The 21,629-nt window shown below is 37.1% G+C and overlaps 2 protein-coding genes and 2 non-coding genes across 4 annotated transcripts in view; 1 reads left to right on the top strand and 3 right to left on the bottom strand.

The window, feature by feature from the left end:
- Positions 1-1,732: 1,732 nt before the first annotated feature.
- Positions 1,733-1,805, bottom strand: TRNAR-UCU (transfer RNA arginine (anticodon UCU)). The gene has a single exon. It is a non-coding gene; the product is annotated as a tRNA-Arg (tRNA).
- Positions 1,806-2,151: 346 nt separating this feature from the next.
- On the bottom strand, positions 2,152-2,224 carry TRNAR-UCU (transfer RNA arginine (anticodon UCU)). The gene has a single exon. It is a non-coding gene; the product is annotated as a tRNA-Arg (tRNA).
- An 856-nt stretch (positions 2,225-3,080) lies between these two features.
- Positions 3,081-21,629, top strand: part of LOC149654610 (uncharacterized) — a 73,559-nt gene continuing 55,010 nt past the window's right edge. The window contains exon 1 of the mRNA XM_089846177.1: positions 3,081-3,202. The gene's annotated coding sequence lies outside the window, so the exon portion shown is untranslated. The remainder of the gene's footprint in view (positions 3,203-21,629) is intronic.
- LOC149654613 (uncharacterized) lies at positions 16,874-17,884 on the bottom strand. The gene is made up of 4 exons (XM_089845283.1): positions 17,823-17,884; positions 17,446-17,752; positions 17,223-17,370; positions 16,874-17,154 (listed from the first exon to the last, which is right to left on the bottom strand). Exons 2-4 carry the CDS (start codon positions 17,536-17,538, stop codon positions 16,874-16,876), a joined length of 522 nt encoding a protein of 173 aa, XP_089701409.1. The 5' UTR covers positions 17,539-17,752; positions 17,823-17,884.

The following is a 21,629-nucleotide window of genomic DNA, read 5'->3' as shown; positions in this document are numbered from 1 at the left end:
AAGGAAGATAACATCATTTTTTTATTAAGAAATACGTGTCAATTATTTGACCATAGGTACCTCAGATGAATTTAAAACAACACAGGAAAAACCAAGAACGGATTCATGCTCATAAGAACATAGGGCACGAGATATTCTGCCCCGTCCTAGCAGAATACTTGGTGTAGGTTCGCGTCACTTCATTCCGCCATCTATGACGGTCTGCAGCAACTATATAGATTATAGAAATGTACTCTTTTAGACACGTGACATAAATATTAGCAGACGAATCTTCTCAACCAAGTATGCGAGCAGGCTGGGAAATAAGGATATTTTTTAAACTAGTCCTTTGGACCAGTGACCCCCTAGTGTCTGAAATAATTAACTGGTCTCCGGACTGGTCCCAGCCTTTGCTCTCCAATAGATTTGCAATTAATAAACTGGTCCCGAGGACCAGTAACCCCCACTTCTTGAATTAAAAAACTAGTCCAAGCAATTAATAAACTGGTTTTGGACCAGAGGACGTGTGCTATTTCCCAGCCTGTATGCGAGGATGGTTACCAGAGGATAAAGCTATTGCCCTATGTTCTTATCAGCATGAATCCGTTCTTGGAAAAACACTAATAAATAATAATAAATACAAATGCAAACTATAAATTTTATTGACATTAATTTAATAGACTTAAGTTTAAATTTAAATTACAAGGGTTTAACCTAATTTTAAAATGCAAAATCAATTCATAGGCTTTAATTTTCCTCTAATTAATCTTAATTACTTTTCTCCTTATTAATTAAACACATTAATTGTCTATTAAAACATTAATTTAATTTCTATTAATCAATTGAAAAATTTAAGTTTGCATTTGAACTTTAAATAAAAATAAAATAAATACAACGGTCTTCCCAAAAATAAACTGAAACTGAAACTGAAAAATGTAGAAAACAATAACAAATAAACCACGCCCCTTATGATAATAGTAATTTCTAATATACCTCATGATTTTTTACAGCCATTTAAAAATATTTTTCCTAACACTTGTCCTTTAAAAGTTTCCTTAAAAAATCATACAAAAAAAACGCAAAAACTCCCATAAAACTTTAAAAAACATTAATTCAAAATTTTTTTAATTAGGTAGAAAACCTAACTAATATTTTTACTTATAAATATATATATATATATATTGATTGTTTTATTATTAAAATTAATTAAGTCGCTTTTTATTAGAGCCTCAAAATATTTGCGCTTTTATTGTTATCAAATATATTTACGGCTTTTTTTTAAAACGACTATAAGTTTTTGTATGTATATATTATAAAACAAACAAATATATTATAGAAAAAAAATGAAAAAGATGTATTGTATCAAACACAGTCAATGTTATTTTATTTTTCTTTTTTTTTTTGACATTCTTTTATTTTAAAATGTTTTTTTCTTTTTGTCATGATATCCCAGTTTTTCAAAGTTATAAAAAACAAAAAACAAACACTTTATTTGGTCATAGACTGTAATTTTTATCGTTAATTGTTAATACCTCAGAATATTGTTACTGAATAAGATAAAAACTGAGTATAATGTATAGTTGAAAGCATAATTATTGATAAAAAAAAAGTGAAAAAAAAAAATTAATTAAAACAGTCGCTATAAGCGATTAGTCATAAAAGTATCTTATTTATTTTACGTTTTTAATCGATTAATTAGGTTATGAAACCCGTTTCGATTGAATTCGGAATTTTTTATTATAAAAATATCAATCATCCCAGCTGGGGATCGAACCCAGGACCTTTGGATTAGAAGTCCAATATGCTATCCACTACACTACTGGGACACATGCGTGAGGTACGTTTGAAGGCCATAAGTTTATCAATCTAACTTAAGACCGCTGCTAAAGGCGACGCGACCCTTTAATTTTAGTTTCGCTTTTCCTGTTTTTGGTTGATGTTATATAACATTAGCTTGCTGCTATGTAGAAGGCAATATGTGTTATAGAAGAAGTAAAATAATGTATTAAAACTTCACTGAAATTCTCATCAGCTCCATTGAAAGTATACATTATATGAAATGTATTCAGAGCTGGAAAACGATCCCAACCGTCCATAATACTACCGGAAGTCCGGAACACAAGGAGCAAAGAGTGATGACGCTCTTATTACTTATATAAAATGTTCCGTTGTCATCCCAGCTGGGGATCGAACCCAGGACCTTTGGATTAGAAGTCCAATATGCTATCCACTACACTACTGGGACAGATACTATACTCAGACTGCTAGTTTTCGCAAAACATAAGTTCCTTCAAAGAACATTCCAGGAATTCAAATGGTCAACGTTATTTAACCTTTTTGAAGGTCTCTTTCTTAGTTTTCCATAATTAAGTTAAATCACAATAAATTTACGGAATATTACCCGGGCCAAACCTTCGCTAGCTCGTTATAAACTGGCAGTCCTGTTGCATTGGCGCCCCGGCAACATAGATAATATACACAAGGATCGGAAGGTATGCCTTCCGTAGTGTATCTCTCTTTGCCGCGCCTGTGCGGGGGGGCCGCACGCCAAACTTCTGCAGTTGACTTCCGCTTCTGCGCAGACGAGGTCTGCCTGCTCGTTTTTCGTGCATGACTCGCCGTACGCATGCGCTGGTTTCCAGAAGTAGAACCTACCCAGTTTGTACAAAGCGCGGCAAGCTCTCCCCCGACCTTCTGATCCTGGTGTTTATTATCTATGCCGGCAAAGCCCGCCAATATGTCATAGCAGAAACCTCGTGCGTGCTAGAGGTTGCTCTAGTTATTCTAGTACTTGGATAATAAATGCATTTTAAGTTCTTTAGTTAATATCAATTAGAATATAAATGAGTTCGAAGTTAGGTCGACTGAGGAAGGGAATTTTAGTGCGTTTATAAACAAAATAAAAAGGAAATTGTCGGTAAGCCTTGGCCACATCTTTTATAAATAAAGTTGACCTTTGGACGAACCGGAAATAGTGAACCCGTGACCTTTTGAGTGGCCAAAAGTTGAATATAGTTTTTAAGCGTCGGACAAGATCGGTTTTAAAGTTTTTTCCTCGGATTTAATGCTTCAATCTCTAAAATTATTAATTATTAACGGAAAGACTATGTACTGATATCTCAAGAACAAAATTGTGAGAAAATGGACGAACCACATCGATACCAAAGATTACAACCATTTGTGGATTCATAAAGCATGCTTAAAGTACTTCTTGGATTATTGGGTGAGTAATTATTTAACTTATACTAATTTATTACTAACAAAACGTGGCATGTTAGTGACGTTACACAAAACGCGGTGTAAGACAGTACGAACAAGATGTAAAATTTAAAGTTTCACCACAAAGATCCATATGGAAATTTTGAGGGTAGCCTCTCTATGCTCTAACAAGATGTCAGATTCATTTTAAATCTCGTTTCTTACGGTATATTTTGCATGGTATTAATGTAAGATAATGTATTCACCTCTTGGGGAACATAAGACACCGCATCACCCATTTTAGACGAAAAAAAAAATGGTAATTTTACGCTACATCTCACGTACCAGTTAGCTTATCTTTTACTACAGTATTACAAGTTCTATATAAGGAGACTGTAGACATATTTTAGGTCATATTTTCCAAATCACTTCTTCCGCGTTGTCACACTATACCAGATGAAACCAAATGTCTCTTGGTAGACGACTTTTTTGGGGGCGTTATATTGAAAATATGTTTTAGATTTTTAGGAAAGATATCAATAATGCATTAGGGATGGGGATTATCGAACGAGAAAATTTTAAACCGTAACTTCTGGCATAGCCCACTCGATCCTCGCGAGCAGCTAGCGTTGTTGAGTGGGCTATGCTGTTGTAAAGGTCAAAACGTATATACCATTTAAAAGCAGAGGTGTTTTGAAAGAAACCGCAATAATTATTCTTGAAAATTGGGTTAGGCCTTTCCAAAACTGTTTAAGTGTCTCGTGGAAACACGGCTTATTTACAGATGTGCAGTGAAGGTTTTCAATTCAAATATATGCAATGGGAATATGTACTGAAAATTCACGCAAATATAGTCAAAAAGTCCTAAAAATGGCCCATAAAACTTGGAAATGGGAATTTTCTTAATATGATAATAAAAACGGGGTGTAACGTATTTAAGAGATGGATATTAGGTTCAAATCCCCTATACCCATTCCACCATGCACCCCTAATGTGATTTTGGAGGGCCTATAAGACGCAATAGCTTTAACACTTATAGCCCTTTCCTCAAGCTCTCTCGAATCTCTTCTTGAATGGAGAATATGCCGATTAAGAAAACCGATAGTGTCTATCTGAAATCGATAATACTCTGATGAATGCAATGTGCAGGTCCATTAAAGGTCCTATATTCCTGCAAAGGCCCTTAATCTGCGCTAAAATTTTTATTTGATCCCTGGCATTTATGAAAGTTTTTGAGAATTTTTAAACTAAAGTGAAGAAAAGCAACGTTTATGCTCCCTTTATACTGTAGATTATAAATTTCCAAAAGAGATATACCCTTGCAAAAAATAAATAAATAAATAATCACCCAAACCCGAGGGGCTATTCACTGCCAAAGTCCCTGTATACGGATTACTTGTAATCATTTTAGCCAAGAAGTGATATCTAGTTTATTAGGGAGAAGGATTAAGATGCCTAAGTATTCGCGCGGCGTGCCATAGTCGCAGTCCCCCTTTCAAAATACAAGGGGGGACGTAAAATGAGGCCGGGCTATTTCGCTGCCTCTCCTCAGTCGGAAAATATGACTGTAATTTTCCCGTTATTCGCGTCGCGCTGACGTCAGTTTTCAAGAACCAATGAGATGCATGCTGATTGTAATTTAGAGACGGCGGGGATTAACTCCGGACCCACCTACGTTTGGACTGGAGATAAAGCTATGTGGAACGAATTTATATACCTTCTCCCTAATAAACTAGATATCACTTCTTGTTTTAGCACTGTCAAAGACAGGGCTTTTAAGATTACGTGGAGTGACTTTCCCCTTGCCCAAACTATAAGGTGCGATCTCGGGCAATGAAAACTGAATACACACAAACACGCAGTTAGGGATCTTTGCCCATTGGAGCTCATGATGTCCGCGAACTAATATTGAATGACGCCGTTTATCCAGAACGTGCACCCAACCCAACCCAACCCAATCATAGGTCCAGCTCGTTTGTCTTTCGCTTGAAAAATTTCTACACCCTGCACCCTAACGTGAAAACTACCTAGGCGAGGTTCCACGGGGTTTTTGAAGGTGGGGCGCCCACGATGCCAACCTGCAGATTCAAGGGGATCGCTTGGGCAAGCAACCTTCATTACCAGTCTTTGCATGGTGCTGTATACCTTCCTCCCTTGCTCTATAGTATTTCCTTGATATGAAATCGATTGATTGAAGTAATTCTTGGAGAGATTAAGCTTTTGGTTTGAAACGTACCTCCAAACTTTTACTTGTTCATAGTAAAGTTCCAAGTTTTTAGCAACTCTTACATGAAAAATCGACGTCTTTCAGATTCATGCCAACAAAATTCTAGCCCAGAGTATCCCTTTAAACATAAGTTTATAAGTGATATGTTCCTTCCATAAGTATGACGATACTACCTATACTTCGTAATGCTGCCTAGAGACTTACAGCTCGAGATAACTAGTTCCAGAACGACAAGCGACGTGAATTGAAGTCCTACACTCGGTGGTGGTTAATTTTGCAGGACCAAGTTCCATCTAGGTCCTATTTAGTCTGCATTACTAGGCCTTTGACAGCGCCCCAGTCACCAGGCGTATGTCGCTTTACCTCGAATCTATGACCATACCTCAATCACTTTATGACAAGCTCCAGTTTCTAAGTTACCATACAGTGACAAACTTATGGAATGAACAAATCTATGCTTTAAACTACTGTCTTAAATTTACCACATTTCTTCAAATATGTTTGGTCATTTATCACTACACCTAATGCGCTTCTGGTTTATACTTCATCCGCAATTCTTTTGGCCCCCGGTTTGTACGCATAGGTCGGAAATCGAAATATAGAGTAGAAATTGCGGGAGTGGAGAAATGAGAGAAAGAGCTAGTCGGGGATAAGGGTGTGTGTATGGATGTACGGGAATGGAGGCATGAAAACGTCATGTGCAGGAAGTCAACGCTTTGTAGCTGCCATCACTGGCACAAGATATGATGTGCCCGGTGCATTCAGAGTATGATGAGCAAACCATAAGGAACCAATAGGCATGGGAATATCACAGAACCAAGATGGAAGAGAGGTGATGGGAGGGTGGTATATATAGGAACAGTGGGATTTGTCTTTTACCAACTTCGAAGCTTGTCCCGTGCTTTCTCTTTACTTTTGGGTTGGGTTTGGTTTGGTTTGCGATGATGTGGGTTTTGATTGCAAATACATCGTAACTGACATTGATCATAACCAATAAAAATAACTAAGACGTTTATTGCACTAATTGCAAGCCAGTAATGCATAGATTTCATCTGTACTTGGAATCTTTAACTTGCCATATTCTATACTGGCTTTTCTGCTTGAACTAAAGGGGAGGAGTTGTAGAAAACGTCACCCCTGACGTCACACTAAAAGTATTTGAACTTAGAAGATAAGTGATATTGACGTAGATATCGACCTATCCGCGCCGAACACGAATGTAAACACGTGTTATCCTTGTGTTAAACCTTGGGTGAATAGCCAATGAAACACAAGGAAGGAGGAGCAGGCAGTCGAACGACGTTTTAAGCCCCTCCCCTTAATTCAATCAGATATTAATATGGGGTCTATGACATCTTATAGATTTTAAGTAGAAGAAATCTATGTATTCTTGTAATTACAAAATTTCCAAAATGAAAAAAATCTATTCCATTTTCCATTAAGACATATTTCCTCTGAGCCACCATTTTTTCCTAGGACTGGTTCAACTTTCTCTTCTTTTTCAATCCTCTCTTGATTAGGTCTGGGCTCTGGGTGTGGGGTTTGACTCCCCGTGGGGTCGTTGGAGATGGAACTTACTTCCCTGAAAGAAAACTGAAAATTGTGGCACCCCCTAAGATAACGATATCTTCTTGCGCCCGGGAAGGGGGGAGAGGGGGTAGGGGTTTCCCACACTGAAATCCCATTGGTAAATAAGACTGTATCTTTATCAAATATTAAAGACTGAAGCATTATTGGAAACCCCTGAAATTCTTTCTTTCTTTTCCGAAGTTGTTTTTCCGTTGTTTGGACTTGGTGGACGCGGCGGACATGCTCTCTCTACTTGATTGTAACTTGGATTGAGATTGGAATGGTACAATGCTTTCAGCGTTATTAGGCCTGTGAGAATTAGAGAAGTGATTAGATACACGATTTTTACTCACACCCATCCATTCATTCATCGTGATCAGTGTGAAGTACTGTGCGTCTCTGGGCAATTTGAGTCAGTTCCAGAGTTGTACTTGTAAAGCTTAAAATACACTTAGCTATGTACTGTTTGCGTGTTTTTGTTCACGTTTTTGGCTTGAAATATGGCGGTAATATTAAATTTGAGCGATGATTGGTTGATTTTTACAAAGAACGAAGAGAGATCAATGTTTAGTGTTGTAAATATTCTACAATGTATTTACAATAACCCCATGCTTTCATTTTGCCCCTTTAAAGTTGGCTCTCAATTTTCCCCTTTAAAGTTGGCTTTCAATTTTCCCCTTTAAAGTTGGCTTTCCGTCGACACAACTTAAACGCAAAAATGCTTATATCTTTTGAATTGTAAGAGCTAGAGACAAATTGAAAGTACTCAAATAATTGAGACATTATGTTGAATACTCCATTATAATATCATTAATTTTCAATCATAATTAAGTTAGTTATAAAGGAAATATTTTCAAATGTATTTTAAATAGCCCCTTGAAAGTTGGCTTTCCCTCGACACAACTTACACCTAATGTTCTATTAATTACAAAACTAAACTTGCGAGCAGCCTAACTGCTCCTCCCTGTTCCAAAAGGGATTCACTGTATGTGAAAAGACAATAAATATTCATTCATTCATTCCTAAAAATGGTCGTATCTTTTGAACTATAAGTGCTAGGCCTAGAGACAGATTTAAAGTACTTGCGCTGTAGAGCAGTCCATTACAATACCATTAAATTCCAACAGATACTTGCATACCAATGATGAGATGGAAAAATATCTTTTCGGAAAGATTTTCAGCTTTAAAAACAGTTTCGAAACTTTTGAAAATGCGTGAAAACATTTTCTCAAAGTTGAAACGAGTTTTGATTTTTATATTTTGCTATTTTTTTCATGCAACTAAAAAGTGTAAACATCTTATAGCAAATATAACAACAGGAGTAAATCAACAAATATAAACGCACCGCGATAGCATTCATGATAGCTACTCCTTAATACGTATACACGTGTTGGGGAAAATGAACCTGGTTGATAAGTACGTCGTGTAACACACTTCTTGCAATGTTGTTGAATAAACCTTGTTTGGCATAAAAGATACCTCAGGCCTTAAAGATAAAGGGATAGTAGCTTATAAGTCGAACGTTAAATTTAGGATGTAACTTTTTTGAAATATCTATGCGTTATTATGACGAAACACGCGCACTACTTCAATCAAAGGTCGGCTCCGTGGTGCCCCTAACATGCAGGCTAATCTTCTATACATCAATTTGACCTTGGCAAAGACAGGAACCAATCATAATTCGTTAACGTTGAGGGGGGAGCTAAAACTAACCTTTGCTAAGCTATAGTGGCGCCATCTAGTGGCATTTGCTTAAACTAAACTACAGCCGAGACTGGCCTTGCTTTTATCCCTTTTTTAGTTGAAGGTACCATTTCTAGAAGGTGAGTATACTGAGAGATTCGCTCGTAAATTCCTCAATCTTCTTCTCCCTTGACTCGTGATTCGCGCGCGTGGAATCATGGGAAGGGACCAAGGCAGGGAAAAGGGGGCTTGGGGTGATACTTTGAATGCTTGAATGGTCACGGGGCCTAGTTACTTCGGGTCATTGAGTTCCTCTGCCCCCCGCGAAGAACGCTTTCCATCACAACCACCTCCCCTGCTCCTTGGATTTCTCGTTCCCCCAAAAGTAACTACAATACCTATTCGTTTTCTATATTGGTCACTTTCGGTGTTAATGTTGGACTTTGAAAGAAGTGGACAGGTCACTTTTTAAAGAGTCTGCTGGTGTGTTGACCGCCTTGTTGTCTTTAGATGGATAGATACAACAAAGACTTATAAATTTAGATAAGCCTTCAAACAATACGGACCATCCAAATTTGGTTGTGCAGGACTGGTAACTTTGAAGTCCTTTCTAAGGTCTTTGGATCTATTTACAGGATGTCCTCTGAAAGGAACAATACTTAAATGAAACCGTCACTGGATGGGTCCGTACTCGATGTCTCTTCTTTTTCATTAGGAGGGTTTGATTTTATTTCAAATTCGATTAAGTCCTGTCCTAAGATGGACTTGCGTCACGTGTTCCGGTTATAACCTTGAAGAACATATCTTGTCCTACTCTTTACGACACGGAATATGTCTATGAAGTATAGAACATGATTACCTGTTCACCTACTGACTGTAGTCTATAAAGATCTATCATGGCCTAGCCTACCTCTCTGCAGTACTTCTATACCCTTGAGGGATCTCTTGATTGGGCTAGGGTGCAAGCCCCTCACCTCTAATATCAATCCGTATAGTGCAACTGTAACCTTCTAAAATTGTTTTCGTATTCCGCCAAGCGTTCTCTGCCCATCAATCCCTCGTGATCCACCATCCCACGTTTTTACCATAAAGATTTATCAGTTCTGCACTACCGCGCATGTGCCGCAACCAAGTTAAAGTGGAGGCGCAACCTGAATTTGTAATTTATTTATCTATATCCGCCTGGTTTGGATTCACAATTGAGATACTCTCGTCGAGGTTATGCGATCATTTGTTAATTTGTTGTAAAGCCAAGTATTTAGTCTTGTTTGAAAGGCAAGAAATAGGACTATAACATACTCAAAAGACTTATAGAACCAGAGTTATGACGCTCCAACCCATGTTAACCCTACATGGAGGGAATGTTTATAAAAATTTTGCTCAATTACTCAGGCCCTGATTGTTGTAACCCCCAAGTATTTAGTATCGTTGGAAAGGCAAGAAAACGGACTATAACATAATCAAAGGACTTCCCCGTATCTCTTATAGAACCAGAGTTATAACCCCCTCAAATTTCGTACTAAAACCCATGTTGAACGTTTGTGAACATTTTGCTTAATTACTCAGGCTCTGATTGTTGTAAACCCAAGTATTTAGTATCTTTGGAAAGGCGAGAAATTGGACTATAACATACAAAGGACTTTCTCTATCTCTGATAGAACCAGAGTTATGACGCTAAAAAGTATTTAGTATCCTTTCAAAAGGGAGAAAAAGGACTATAACATACTCAAAGGACATACCCGTTTCTCTTATAGAACCAGAGCTCTGACCCTAAAAAGTATTTAGTATTGTTGCGTTTCTACTTTAAAGGCAAAGACCCTTGGGGGTTACACCGGAAAGAACATCAGTGATCCGGGATTAAAAGTCCAGAAGCGACGGAGTGCGATAAACCTAATTTGCATTTTAAAGTTTAGCTTTTTTTTTTTAGTCTGTGTAGAAGTTTAGAAATTTTGGAAGCTAGCTTGGGGTGTCCCATGGTATTTGGAAACTGACATGAAAGATTTTTCATTGGATTAAAATTAAAGTGTCTTTGTTAAGCCCTAGCTGCTTCTTTTAGAAGGTGTCTTTTGAAATAGTTAATCTTTAGTTAAATATTCAAAGAATTACTATAGTTTGAAGCTATATCTTAATTAACCAAACCAATCAATGTTCTGTCTTAAGAAAACAAGTTGCTCAATACACCAGACTCTATTTTAACCCCCCCCCCATTTAACTATTCTTACCACCAATAAGATTAAATTCTAAAATTGCTTTTTTCACGTTAAATTATTCATTTGCAAATACAATACTCTGAACCATTAAGTCTTTGTAAAAAAAGAAAGAAGTAGGCATAGAACTTGGAGAAGCAATTTTACCACTAATGAGGCTGTTTTTCGGGGTGCCGGTTGTAATTTGCATGTTTTGAGAAAAAAAGAACCAGGGGAAGAACTCGTTACATATTTACAGGTTCAGGAACTTCAGGTACTCGGTGCAAAAAAAGGAAGAGACCAAATTTAATTTGGTTCTCGTCAGACGAACCCAAAAAAAATGTAGCACTATCAGTTGAAAGGTTTTCGTATTACTAAACTAAAGGGAGAGTGACGTGTAAAGCAGTATTATCTCTGTGATTATATGGAATTTCGCGTGTTAGCGTGTTAGGTAGAGTGCTATGTATTTACTTTGAAGGATTAGTTATTTGAAATCGTGAAATGCATGCCCTAAAATGGTTACGTTGATTGAACGAAGTCAAGAAATATCTGGGGAATTTCGAAATTATTCGATCAAATTCAGGGGAATTTCGAAATTATTCGATCAAATTCAGGAGAATTTCGAAATTATTTAATCAAATTCTGGGGAATTTTTAAATTATTCGATCAAATTCAGAGGAATTATAAAATTATTCGATCAAATTCAGGGGAATTTCGAAGTTATTCGAACAAATTCAGGGAATTTCGAAGTTATTCTATCAAATTCAGGGGAATTTCGAAGTTATTCTATCAAATTCAGGGGAATTATGAAATTATTCGATCAAATTCAGGGGAATTTCGAAATTATTCGGTCAAATTCAGGGAATTTAAACATTAATCTTAATTCCCTTTAAACTTGATCAAGTAGTCATATCACCGTCCCTTTAAAGATGAAAAAAAAAAAAGAAAAACCACCCACCAAAAAGTCAAATATCTTGGGGAAATCATAAGGTTTTTTCTGTCTTAACTCTACATACATCCTTAGATGCACGCTCCGTTTAATAATGCAGCTAAATTGCTTCAGCCAAATTCAATACTGCCTCAGGGATTAGACAGACAGAAACAAGATGGCCCCGGCCAGATTAGAGCCACATCGTAACACCCCAGCTACCGAGAATATTTTATCTGTAAAACATTCTATATTCTTTAAGATAAGCAAGCTTTAGACAAATAATATTAATAAGCCCATGTGTGGAGAGGACATTTATGAACATTTTGGTTAGTTACTCGGGCCCTTATTGTCGTAACGCCAAGTATTTAGTATCCTTGGAAAGGGGAGAAATAGGACTCAGTTGCTCAGAGAAAGGAGAAAAAAAAATTACTGCCAGTACAACTAGGGGCCGGGTAGTTCTTAGTACTATTTATAAACCACCAACGAAAAACAACGTTCGAAAACATCTTCAACTACATCCCAATTCAATTGAACTAATAACCCATCGTATGTGGCTAAAAATACTCCCTTTTCCCCAGGCTGACTGCGGCAAGGCAGCGTCGGTCCCATCAGTATAGTTAATTTCACTCCGTCACACAACCCCAAGATGCAATGCTTCCTTCCATAAGTCGAGACAAATTCTTTAGCAGCTAGCAAGCTTAAACCCTTGAATTTTAAACGGCTTAAAGAAAAGGGGAATCTATCACACAGCTCAGCTGACTTATTGAATTTTTTGGTAAAGTTGCAGCTAGCCGACAAGATCTCGAGTGAGCCTCTCAAGATTTTGAACCAAGAAGCTCGTGCCGCTTCAAGACGGATTTTTAAGCCTTAAGAACTATCGAGGGCTCGGACATTAGACCCTTTTCAAATGTCGTAGATAAAGTAGATTCTGTTGTGTTGTGCATGTTGTTGTTGTTGATGGGTATGTGGACAACAAAAATCGTGTTTTCTCGTAAACACACTTAAAGTATTTCATTTAGCGTCATACTTACGTTCTTGTTGGTCACTTACAGAAGTTCTGTAGATATTTAGAAGGACTAATGTCCGACGCCTCGACTTGACAGGATGGAGAATTGCAAAAAAAAAAGAAGCTGACTTTTTCCAATATCCGATATTCAGCGGCTCCCTTTTTTCTATCCGTCAGGTCCACCGTGTAATTGTTATAATTTTAAAGACGAAATTGCAGCTCTTTTTTGTTCTTGGCAATTCCTTCGTTCGGGTTCCCTCCCCACCAGTTTCGTTTCTTGGTGCAATTTGATTGTCATCCCATTCCAGGCATTCTTTCTTTTCTTTTACCAAAGAAGTCTCCAGCTCTGCCGCTTTTGTCTCAAAAGTTTTTTGGGGTTGCCATTTTTAACTACCATTAGGTTGTAACTACAAAATGGTAAGGTTTCATAGGAAAGTTGCAATTTTTGGGATTTTTGAAATTTTAGAATTTTTAGTAAATCAGGGAAATTTCTGGGGTTTGAATAAGTTTTCTCTGAAGAGGTTGCTTCAACTATGAAATAAAAAACACTCCCGTTGTTATTACTCCATGGGGAAAAATTCAAAACTAAATTAGCTCAAAGAGGATTCGCCAGTGTGTATCGTGGCTCAGTTGGTAGAGCCATTGAATGCCAGTGCTTAAAAGATCAATCTTCGAAGATGGTCAGTACCCGAAGTGGTCAGTATCCCAAAGTGGATCAGTAACCGAAGTGGTCAGTATCCCACAGTGGATCAGTACCCGAAGTGGTCAGTATCCCACAGTGGATCAGTACCCGAAGTGGTCAGTATACCACAATGGATTAGTGCCCGAAGTGGTCAGTCCCCGATGAAGTCGTGTCTAATGAGGTTCGTGCTCAGATACCCAAGTTACTTTTTTTTTAATAAGATTTAGTCAAACGATCATCCGCTTCACACCCGGAAAGCGCCAGGTTCGATTCCGCGTAGATGCGGCGCAGTTTTTTTTATGCTGAACCAAATTAGCTCAGAGCACATTGACACTTGGGAAATGTCACGGATATATATGGGAAAAAACCTGGAAAACTTAGGGAAATCGGTTTTCCAAAAGTTGTATGAACCCTGCAGTTACAACTATCTTCCATTTAAGGCACTATACTTTCTCAAGGAGGACCCTATAGCGTGTAGTCGTTTTGGGAAGAGACATCTTTCCGCTTGGCGCGCTTCCATCGTGTCTTTAATGACGTATTTCCGGTTGGTTTCACTGGCTTTTCTTTCTATATAATCCAACCTTAGAAGGTGTGGAATTTAAACGAGTTTTATACGCCAAAATTTACTCTTCCGAAGCTTGAATTCTACTATATAAACGTTGCTAGGATGTGGATTGATTATTCGGAAAAATTGTGGGATTGGCGAACAGAAGTTCATTTCAAGAAGTAGGCCTTGTTAAACTTCCCTTTCTGTGGGGTCGGGGTTTTTTTTTTTTTTTTCCAAACTCGACATTAGCACCGAACCACTTTTTTCCGAGGGTGTTAGAGGAACTTAGAAAGACAGAGAGGGGTAACAAAAAATCACCCCAAATTACTTAGTCGTTTCCTTTATTCATTTATAACAATCACCATTCAGTCCCGGATGGGGGTACCTACAAAAATTTGGGTATTACACGAGACTTGAGGGTTTGTTTTGTGATTAATTATACTTTTTGTGTTAACCCTATTTCCTATGCTGTTTCAGTTACATATTTTATTATTAAAACTTCTTTATAATAGCAAGAAGTGATATCTAGTTTACTAGGGAGAAGGTATAAATTCGCCACATTTAGAACTAGCTTTATCTCCAGTCCAAATGTGTAGGTCCGGAGTTAATCCCAGCCGCCTCTAAATTACAACCAGCATCTCATTGGTTCTTGAAAACTCACGTCAGCGCGACGCGAATGATAATGAAAATTACGTATTTTCCGACTGAGGAGAGGCAGCGAAATAGCCCGGCCTCCTTTTACGTCCCCCCTTGTATTTTGAAAGGGGGACTGGGAATATGGCGCGCGCGAATACTTAGGCAACTTATACGTTCTCCCTAATAAACTAGATATCACTTCTTGATAATAGCTATAGCGCCAGTACTTTCTTGCCTTTTTATAAACGCAAGTCTCAATGTTTTTAGAAATGAAGATAGCATACGATACAAGAATGTTTCTTAGCTTGGGTTTGTTTTTTTTCAAGAGATAAGAAATAAACAGACGTGTTTGGAATACTACACTTATTTTTTTCTCAATTACTTTCAGTAAATTCAGTCCCAATTCTTTGTAGCAACGTATCATTCTTTCCTTTTATTCATTTTATGTTTTTCTCACTTTTTTTTTGTGTGTGTACTATTCCAATCACGTGCGTTGGAGCGAAGCAAAAATCGAGTCGAGTCACGGGTTCGAAGAAAAATTCTTATAACGTCCGTAATTGCAGCGTTCTCTGGCGTCTCAACCAAACATTTTTATCTTGTAACACAAAGAGAATTATTAGAAAGAGGAGTTGAAAAGACATGATACCATGTATAACGTTTCGTTTCCGGTTTTTGTTTTCTATAATATCAACTAAGGCTTAGTTAGGAAACTGGTTGTAAATAATGATTGGTCGTACTCTACTCCTCTTGCGATAATTCTCTGCGATGATAATAGAATAAAGGGCCTAGAGATCCTCTGAGATTTCGCTAAACAATTCTATTAGGTTCATGCCTTGTCGCAATTTGCATAAACTAGTTTGATGGGTTTTTTTTCTGCATCTTCCTTTTCTGTTCTTTCTCGCCTTCAAAACGAATTCTCTTTTATGTTTCCCGCTCAATTTCCGGAGTAATATTAGAATATTGCATTTTTCTCGCCTTGACGGCTTTTCTAATTAAAACTATAAGAATTAGTGGATACAATTATTGATTCTAGTTAAGGCCCATTCACACCATAGACAAAAATCTTACGTTTTCACGTTAATTGGTGAAGTCGCTTAACTACTCTCTTTATTAAACACGTGCAAATAGATTCGAGGGTTTAGTTTGAAAATTTTCCGTTTCGTCTCTGGCAGTGTCCAGATGGCGCCACCTCGTTAGCGCCTTTTCTTTAGCCATAGCTCACTCGATCGTGCGTTATTGACGCATGGTCAGATGGTGAGATACTCATTAGCAGACGATATAAAACCACACGTAATAATGGTAAAATGATCCCAAACTTTGGTTAGGTGTACAGTATATAAGTTTTTATTAATTTCTAAGTGATTACTCGTACATTTTGATATAAGGCGTAACTAAACTAATGGTTGCAATACAATTAACAAATTGTTAAACAAATACCAGTTAAATACAAAATACTGATAAATAGTATTCAGTTATAAGTGCAATACTAATTCTGCAGGTGTTATGTTGCGATTTTCAAATATTGTTCAAGGTTTAACACGACATGTTTTGGTACATTTTGGGCACCGCAGTTGCGTGAACGATAATAGAATGCCATTTGCCAGAATAATCAGTGGTAAAATTATGTTGCCCATCGACACACCTTGACATGTATTGGGACATTTTCTCAAACGCAATTTCGTTAACGATAGCAGAATTCCAGTTGCTAGAATAATCAGTGGTAGAATAATGTTGCCCATCGTCATACCTTGCTTCGGGGCTATGTTCAACTCGTGCCCATGTTGCAACAGATAATAATTATAATCGTTGCCAATATTGTAGTCGCGATTAAAAGTTCCCCCTTCATTATACCGTAAAATGCTGAAAAGTTTAATTAGGTGTTTTTCTTTATGAAGTTTTTTGGAGTTCAGATCAGTTAGTTAATTACCTTTGGTAGAATTTAGTTTTGATAGATTTGGACAAACCTTTCCGTGTTGGTACGCTAAACAATTCGGTCATTACTGGTTCCTCGGTAAGGTGAACGAAATAGTTATTAGTTACTTGTTCTCCTAACAACTCGAAGAACACGGCAATAAAATGAATAAGTAACGAAATTCTTTGAATAAAAACCGCTTTCCCGCCTAAAATTTCATCCACTATCTTATCAAGCTTTTCTTCAAAATGTTTAAGAATTCCCTCAGTTCTAAAGGCTTGTTCGAACGCGCTTCTCTCAGTTGCTTTTGCAGAGTTCTAGAATGTTTCGTGAGAAATTAAGGTACCACCACTATTTTTTCCAAACTTTTTGATACCTACCTTCCAGAGCTGGGACGCTAGCAACAGCTCGTGTTGATAAGTCCGTAATTCGGGTCGTGAGGTCAAATCATCGAGGTTATTTATGTAGTTGGGCTCTTCGGCCGATGAAAGTGAAGAGAATAAGTTACAGGTTGCCATACTAATTAGCGTTGTTGATGCAAAGAGACAAGTAATTAGTAGAATACGCTGGGAAACATACGAAGGTGTCCACTCTGTCCCTGTTTAGGAAAGGAGAATCAGTCTTAAACGTCAAACATTGAATTGATTAGTTTCATATCATTTGTACCTTGGGTTATTAGAAGCCCCAATACGATTGAAGTGGAATCAAGAATTTCGCTGGTTAAAAATGACCGGGATAGCGAACTGTAGATGTATCGCGAAAGGCCCACGAAGAATGACGCAATAATGACGTAACCAAGAATGCTCAACCACACCTTGAATGTGAATTCGTCAAAGAAACAAAATTAAAACCCTTGTAGCTGGGAGATATTTTTTTGTGATATATTTACGCTAGTTTGAAAAATCGTCAGAATGAAGAAAGGTCCGTAACTGGCCCCAATTGAACCACTGGACACAATATGTACGTCATCGTAAAACGTCATTCCACCCCAATCCACCTGAGATGAAATCTGAAGATTTACTTGTTGCGGATAAAATGGTATTTCAATATCAGTTTTCTGAAAGATTAATCATTCAGAATTGCACGCTTCCTCGACGACAAATGAACACGCCTAATATTCACTGACGTTTCTTTCCAAATCTAACATCGGTTTAAGGTAGTCCAATTTTTCTTCGGTGACTGTCATATTGAGGCCCCTTTTCGACGTGAAGCGCTTTCAGTTTCGTTCATTTTGTTGTACTTATAACGTACTTTACTTATACTTACGAATTTCTCATTTGTTGAAGTACGGATTGAAATATTGAGCCCCAATAACCGCCAAAGGTGAGCTGCTCCACGTCATAAATTTCAAATAAAAATGCTTCACTTCTGACTGCAACTCGCATGGCATTTTCAGCCATGGCTGTCTTTCCCTCTGTGAAATTCATGTTTCCAAATTGATTCCATACATTATATTATCGCTAATAGTCAATTCAAACTTACCTATTTTACAAGTTGCGCTCCTGTTTATTAAGAACACACTAAAAACTAAAGGTCTTATTCAAATTGAACATTTTTGCTATTACAAGAGAGCCAATACAGGCGTTGTCCTTTTAAGAGTATCCCAAGTTCTCAACTGACAAGATAAAATCATTAACCATTTTTGGTCTAAGTCCATTAAATATTTAATAGCGTTGTTTCCGCGAAGAAGGTCAATATTCATGACTTTAGCAATAAACACACGTAGCTAGTGCGTTCAAGTTCGGTCGGGTATTTGTTTGTGTGTATGTTCGAAAATACTTTGTTAAACTTGATTTCATGGATACTTCCATAATACTTCAAATCATCAAAGATTATTTAAACTACAAATTTGAAAATGTTTATCAAAAGATAAAATATATTTTTAATAATCAATCAAAATCAGTAAATGAAGTTTCAATCCTAAATTAAATGTTATAGATGTACAAAGCAAATTGCAGCTCGGTGGCGTGTTGGAAAATGAAATTTCGTGTGCATTCGCCCCCTCACACACGTAGCTATTACGAAATCATTTTCGTGACTTGTTATCCGCGTGTGATGCGCGAAAAGACGTTGAATAAATAATGAATGCACGAGATTCCATGCATGGATACTTCAATCGTAAATGGGACAGAATGACATCGACTTTGGTCATTTGGCAAAAGAAACTGACTTTTTTCTTAATAAGTTTTAGGTTGAACTCTGTTTTCTGGTCAAATATAAAGATTAATTTATACTGTCCGTGACTTTATTGATTTTTTTAAAGACTTGAACAAGTTTTCTTACAATTTATAAAAGTGTTTGTAATGGACTTTGGGAAAAGAACATTCTATTCTAAACTTGTACTGGTCAGCAAGTAAAAGTCGCTTATCACGTGAGTGCCGCGTGTGAAGTGTATTTCCCAATTTAACACGACACGCTCTATAGTAATTTAAAATGTACATTTGTTGAAATATACCTTTATAGTTACCGTACGTTTTTACTTCTTCATTTCCAAATTTTGAAATTGCACCTGTCGGTTTCCAATCGAAGAAGTTGCCAGATTTTCGCACACCCCTAGAACCTTCCTGTCTGGTACAAGTGCTTGTATACCTTTCGAGTCAAGAGTCACATGGGAAGGAGTGGGAAATTATTTTGCTTATGAATACAGCTACGTACCTAGGTTTAGTATATAGTTCACCCCCTCCCCTACATACCTGAGACTCTGAAATGTTATTGGATGAAAGTGAAGTTGGTAGTGGTGGAGAGAAGAGATATACGTATACAGAGATGGGAAGCTGATTACATTTTGGCAAGTTGGGAATTGTAAGGGCTTATCCATACAACCCTCCCCCCGTTTTAGGGTAGGTTTGGGGGGGGGGAGGATTTAAGCTTAGCATCTGAGGGTGAAAGTTCAATATGGTAAAATGTTAAAGTACTGGCGAAATGAAGATTTTTCCTTCATAGAATCGTTGAACTTTGGGATTGCGTCTGTACAGACAGAAAAGGATTAAATGAAGTACTTCAGTATTTCCAAATAAAATAAGTACGTTTGGTGGCACATACCTATAGAAAAGGGAAATTAACGTAACTATTAAAATCGATAGTAGAGACTTGGCAATACTACGTCATGTAACGTCACGCTAGCTACCACTCACACCCAAACGTAATAAAAAAATTATTGCGAATTAACCATGGTAAAATTATGGTAACTTGCAGCGGTATTTGTAATTTTGGGCAGTAATTATGAAATTAAGCGTAATTTATAGCGGTATTTATGAAATTAAGCATAATTTATAGCGATTTTTGTTAAATTAATAGTAATTTACAGCCTTATTAATCAAATTAACGGTAATTTACAGCGTTATTAATCAAATTAACGGAAATTTCCAGCGTTATTAGTCAAATTAACGGTAATTTACAGCGTTATTAGTCAAATTAACGGTAATTTACAGCGTTATTAGTCAGATTAACGGTAATTTTCAGCGTTATTAGTCAAATTAACGGTAATTTTCAGCGGAATTCGTTCAATTAACGGTAATTTACGGACGGTAAAGTATCAATTGCGCCTTTTTTGCCACCATAAAATTACTGCTATTTTAGCGGGGAAATCTGAAGAAGCCTGCCTATCTTTGCTCCTTCAAATAATGACACCATTCTTAGGTAGTACTTCATTTTACGTACTTCTGGTCGTGGTAATTTAGTAATATCTGGTAAAATAGTTTTGAGCGAACGATTTGTCGTCAGGAAAGCAGCCTCCCCGACTTATTTGGGGAATGTAGCTATGTATAAACTGGATCAGGTAATCTTTGTCCTTGTCGATCGATGCCATCAGGTGTATAGTGAATACTTTCAAGCCCTTTCTAAAGAGAGAGAGAGCCCTTGACTCTCTCTCGCTCCTCCACTTGCTTATCTTTCGTATTTAGTAGTTGCGGAATTAAAAATCGTTGCAGAATTGAACCGAGTCAGCCGAGCTATAAGGCGACATTTAAGCCTTTTCCGAATAAACTGTCGAAGTTTGTCGTTTAAAGTAAGGTACTATAGTTTTGAGTTTTATCGTTTTTATTTGAAATTCTCTAATCTGCTTTTTTGGATATCAAAAGGTGGGAGGTGGGGCAAAGTGTCTTCTGCTTGATTTAGGGTTAAGAAGGAACAGGATGGTATGTGCTTGGAACAAAGACGTTAGATATGGCTTCAAAGTTACCAGTCCAAGCTACCAAATTTGGATGGTCTGTATTGTTTGAAGCCATATTTCTTAATTTACGTCTTTATGGAAATATATATTACCATATACCCATCAATGTTATGTCTTAAGAAAATAAGATGGGCAACACACCAGACTCTATTTTACCCAATTGGTACTTGAAATTGGTCTATTAAATCATTTTCGAGCAAAGAAATTGTAGTTTTAGAAGGTGAGAAAATACCAAGGGATTTGAAAATATGTCTGTACTATATATATACACTTCGTGTAATATATTTCTGCTATAGGCTGCAAGTTGACACGTGACATTCTGGCGTTAGATTGGGTACAGGGCCGGTGAAGGGGGAGGGGTAAACAATGATGCATTTCCCCCTATTGGTCGCGGCGTTTTAGATTGATTGAATAATTCAGTTAATTTCTCATTAAGGTTAATGAACGGTAAACGCTTAAGGTCGATAGAACTAATCCAAAATGGCAGGCGATGCTCCATTTGCGCCCTATGTAACTAGCTGTTTTGCATTTATAATTTTCCACAAATATGTCACATTTTTCATGGGGGGCGGGTTATAAATGGCTTTTAGAATTAATTTGAGCTGTTTTAAATTTAATGGAATACTAATGGCCTTGAAATTTGACACCGCATTATGGATGGTACGATTTACGAGAACTTAGAAACACGGTGTGACAAATAAGGTCAATAGTTCACTTATTTGAGCAGGGAATTTTTTACTCTTATATTATCCGAAGTTGTTTGTCTTTGTGATCCACGTCAACAACGCTAAAATGTTGCTGTATATTTTTTATCAAAACAAATCACATGCCTTGTGTGTCATTAAGGAAATATTGCAATATTTGAACTTAAAATCCAATAATCGCAACCCTTGAAAGATAAT

The sequence above is a fragment of the Phalangium opilio genome, unplaced genomic scaffold, assembly GCF_054372755.1.
Source record: "Phalangium opilio isolate 3A_F unplaced genomic scaffold, DU_Popi_V2 ptg000079l_1, whole genome shotgun sequence".
NCBI classification, from domain to species: Eukaryota; Metazoa; Arthropoda; class Arachnida; order Opiliones; family Phalangiidae; genus Phalangium; species Phalangium opilio.
This window is presented reverse-complemented; position numbering and strand designations above follow the sequence as displayed.

What these genes read in the sequence shown, in the direction of transcription:
- LOC149654613 (XM_089845283.1), bottom strand. Translation starts at nt 17,538, where the DNA reads ATGACGTTTTACGATGACGTACATATTGTGTCCAGTGGTTCAATTGGG. An exon ending in TGACGATTTTTCAAACTAGC is followed by an intron (nt 17,371 to 17,445) that starts GTAAATATATCA and finishes TTCACATTCAAG; the next exon opens with GTGTGGTTGAGCATTCTTGG. An exon ending in GGGGCTTCTAATAACCCAAG is followed by an intron (nt 17,155 to 17,222) that starts GTACAAATGATA and finishes TTTCCTAAACAG; the next exon opens with GGACAGAGTGGACACCTTCG.